Genomic DNA, 3981 nt, shown 5'->3' with positions numbered 1-3981 from the left:
AGGGCTAAAAAATCAATCTAAAAAGACTTAAATAGAGCTTCTTCAATTGTTAAGAACAACCATCATCAAACCTCCATACACACACGCGCGCGCGCGCGCACACGCACACACATACATATACAAAACAATAAGAAGTAGACTAATTCCTAATGCATATTTTATAGATCATCAAGATTGATTGACATCGTTTTGATAGCTATTTCTTAAAATCCTCACATTTGCGGAATCAAGATTTTTGAAGTTTGTATTTACTTTTTTGTTTTGAAAACCATAAAACCCAATCAAGTATGAAATTCATGATTTAACAAAATATGTTTTACTTAAAATATTTTATTTAAAGTAATAAAATACATAATTTATTTTAAAGTTATAGTGCGCGGACATACACACACATACATATACAAAATAATAAGAAGTACACTAATTCCTAATGCATATTTTATAGATCATCAAGATTGATTGACATCATATTAATAGCTATTTCTTAAAATCCTCACATTTGCAGAATCAAGATTTTTGAAGTTTGTATTTACTTTTTGTTTTGAGAACCATAAAACCCAATCAAGTATGAAATTCATGATTTAACAAATATGTTTTACTTAAAATATTTTATTTAAAGTAATAAAATACATAATTTATTTTAAAGTTATAGTTGTAATGTGCTATCAAAACTTAAGATGATGCAAATGGGTAAAAAGAGTACCCCCCAACAAACACTATCCTTTAATTTCAGCAGAAACTAAATATACTTAATTTTTATAACCTCCCAATAACAAATTAATCTCCTACTCTCTCTTTCTTAATTCTCACTAATGATCACTACCATAATCATAGAGAATGTTTCAACTGTTTATCTTTATACTAGCCACTATAAATCACAACTAATTTGTTTAAAATTTTCTATGAATTCTCTTTTAAGTATAATTTCCTACTTCATTATTAACACTAATAAAGTAAGATTTCGAAATAAGCTAAATATAAAGTAAGGCTTCATGACATATGTGTATTATTTAGAGCTCAAGGTCTTAAGACTAAATTCTGAAAATAACACATCAAGTTACTTCACTTCCAACTAATCAAGTAAGATGAATAATTGAAGAAGAAACAAAGAGTAGTTTCCCGTATTCATATAAATGAGTTTGATAGTTTTAGGTTATGCTCTTACTATGTATATGCAAAGATCTTTAGCACTGCATAATATGCACATAGCAGTCCATATTTTTTGGCGTAACGAAGAAAAAAGATTAAAAATTTTAATATCAAATAATATTTAGTCTGCTATTGTGGAAATTAACTTTAAACTGAGGATATACTTTGGTCATACCCATCATGATGGTTCCTTAAAAAATCATATACTGAGTTGCAAAATCCATCCTTCACAAAAAGTTTTGTCTGATTGAAATTTGTAGGTTCAACTAAAAAATATTGTTAGAGCAAAATAATGACACACATTACTGTAAGACCCCATAACTTTTTTTTGATGATGTTTGTTCTTAACAATTGAAGAAGCTCTGATTAAATCTTTTTAGAGGACTATATAGATTTTGGTTAATTTTTTAGCTCTGATAGAGTATGTTCTTAGTTGTCATAGAACTTAAAGTTTTTCATATGAATACAAAATATTTAAATTAATATTTTACAGTCAATATATTATTTATCATGCATAATGGTATAACTATATTATAAATTTGTGAATAAAAAACCCCAGCATGTGCTAAATTATAAACGTCATACATTATGTTCAATTATAAAACAAATAGAATTATGCTTTTTAGGTTCACTAATTGAATAATGTCTTTCAGGTATTCCATAAGTTTTATTGGAAAGCTCTGGTTTCATAAAACTAAAATTTGTATTCCATAAGTTTTATTGGAAAGCTCTGGTTTCATAAAACTAAAATTTTAGAAAAATTATAGAGTAAACCTTTAAATTTGTGGAAAGCTCTGGTTTCATAAAACTAAAATTTTAGAAAAATTATAGAGTAAACCTTTAAATTTGCAAAATAACCCTGAAACTTCATAATTTTACAGATATGCTATAAAATTTGCAGAAAGGACCTTGAAATGTCACAAATAAAACTCATAAAAGATTATGTTTACTCTAGGATTTTAATGATAAAAAGATAGCAAAAAATCCTCAAATTACACCTAACACCAAACTTATTATAAAAAAAAGATAAACATAAAATTAATCCAACAACGTGCAACGCACGTGCACTATACTAGTGACAATAAGTACTCACCCGAGAGAAATAACAATGGGATTGGTTGACAAATCACTTTGAGAAATACGCTTCATTTCTAGATATCAGTGAAGTGAATTGCCAGATTCTTTTTCCCCTTAATTTTTTCCTGCTTTTTACCATCTTTGTCTCTTTCTTTCTTTCTTTCTTTTTTTTCTTTTCAACATCAACCACCCTACTCGAAGGCAATATTCCTATTTCATTACCTATAGTATGACTCTCCTGTATCAAGAGTCCAGAAGGAGAAAATGTAGCAAAATTCAAAAACCAAGAAAATTTTGAAAACACAAAACAAAAACCTCTATTTAACTATTTCAATTTTGCATTACACAGCAACAAAACGCATTTACGCTTGAAATTTGGTTCAGTTCTTGAACTGCAATCTGTTATTTTGCATTAGATATGTATATATTTATATATATTTATTTAATACCAAAACAATTCAGAGCTGCTGCTCCTTAAAAATGGCAAAGGAAAACAGACAAACAGTCTCTTTGACGGAAGGGGGAAGGAAAAAACCAAAATTGTTACTAAGAAAAGTGCTCAGTCTATAGCCGCAATGACGGCATCAACAACTTCTTGGGTTGTACTCTCTCCTCCCAAATCTTTGGTCCTGCACTTCCCTTCGCCGACAACTTTCATAACAGCAGTTTCTAAGCGATCTGCAAACGAAGGGAACTGAAGATGCCTCAACATCATGGCAGATGACAGGAGTAAAGCTGTGGGATTTGCTCTCTTCTTTTCTACGAGCTTCTCATTTCCTACATTTCCTGCCGAAGCACCTTGTTCAAAAATTGCATAATCTTGGCCTACATTACCTGCAAAAGTGAGAAGATGTTAACTGGGATGAGTTGAGAGAGAATTATAATCAACATGATTGCCAGTTTCACATGATTCTGATCCAAAATGCAAAGCAAGCGGACATTTGTTTATTCAGGTAGCCGATTATGATGCATGTACAGAAACAGAAGTCCACAAAGCAAGCTGGAGCTGGTGCATGAGGGAGAAAGGGAGATATATCCCAACCACGGAAAAAATAAGCTAGTTCAATCAACAGCATGTATATGAATATTCACCGAAAAGAACAATAAAGCTAATGCTAAACATTCACAACACCACATCACAAATGGTGAGTTGGATTGGGCTAGGGTAGGGAAGGCAATTTTTGCCCATGCCCATTTACCCACCTGACCCGCCCATCACTTGGTCCGCTCAAAACCCAGACGTTTAGTTAAATGGGCCTAATTAGGCGGGTTCACTTTAACTACACTAAATGGGCACTAAATGGGCGGTGTCTATTAACCCATTTGCCCGCCCGAATTCCCAAAACCAAAACCCCAAAAAGACCCATTCGACTCTAAGACCTCTCTAGGATTTCGCCAATCAAATTTCTAGGGTTTCCACTATTCCGATCAATCAGCGATGTCTCTGCGACCGAGCCAGAGGACGGAGGTCCGCCGAAATCGGTACAAGGTCGCCGTCGACAACGATGAGGGCCGCCGGCGACGAAAGGACGACATGGTGGATATTCGAAAGAGCAAGCGAGAGGAGAATCTGATGAAGAAGCGGAGAGAAGGAATGCAATCGCAAGCGTTCTCTCAGTACTCGGCGGTTGAGGATAAAGTAATCGGTTGTTTAATAGCTAGATTTGTTCGTTTAGGGGTTGGATTTGTGATTTTAGGGTCTTGAGGTGTTCTTAGGGTTGTTTGAGGGTTTTTTTTTTTTTTTTTTTTTTTAAT

At 32.8% G+C, this 3981-nt stretch overlaps 1 protein-coding gene across 2 annotated transcripts in view; it reads right to left on the bottom strand.

Annotated features, from left to right (window-relative positions):
- The window catches only part of LOC109823973 (isocitrate dehydrogenase [NAD] regulatory subunit 1, mitochondrial-like), a 5583-nt gene continuing 4199 nt past the window's right edge, over positions 2598-3981 (bottom strand). For both annotated transcript variants that reach the window (XM_020390451.1, XM_020390450.1), the window contains exon 5: positions 2598-3060. In XM_020390451.1, coding sequence (XP_020246040.1) covers positions 2786-3060 — 275 coding nt within the window. In that variant the 3' untranslated portion in view covers positions 2598-2785. The remainder of the gene's footprint in view (positions 3061-3981) is intronic.

This window comes from Asparagus officinalis, chromosome 9, assembly GCF_001876935.1.
Source record: "Asparagus officinalis chromosome 9, Aspof.V1, whole genome shotgun sequence".
Lineage (NCBI taxonomy): Eukaryota > Viridiplantae > Streptophyta > Magnoliopsida > Asparagales > Asparagaceae > Asparagus > Asparagus officinalis.
This window is presented reverse-complemented; position numbering and strand designations above follow the sequence as displayed.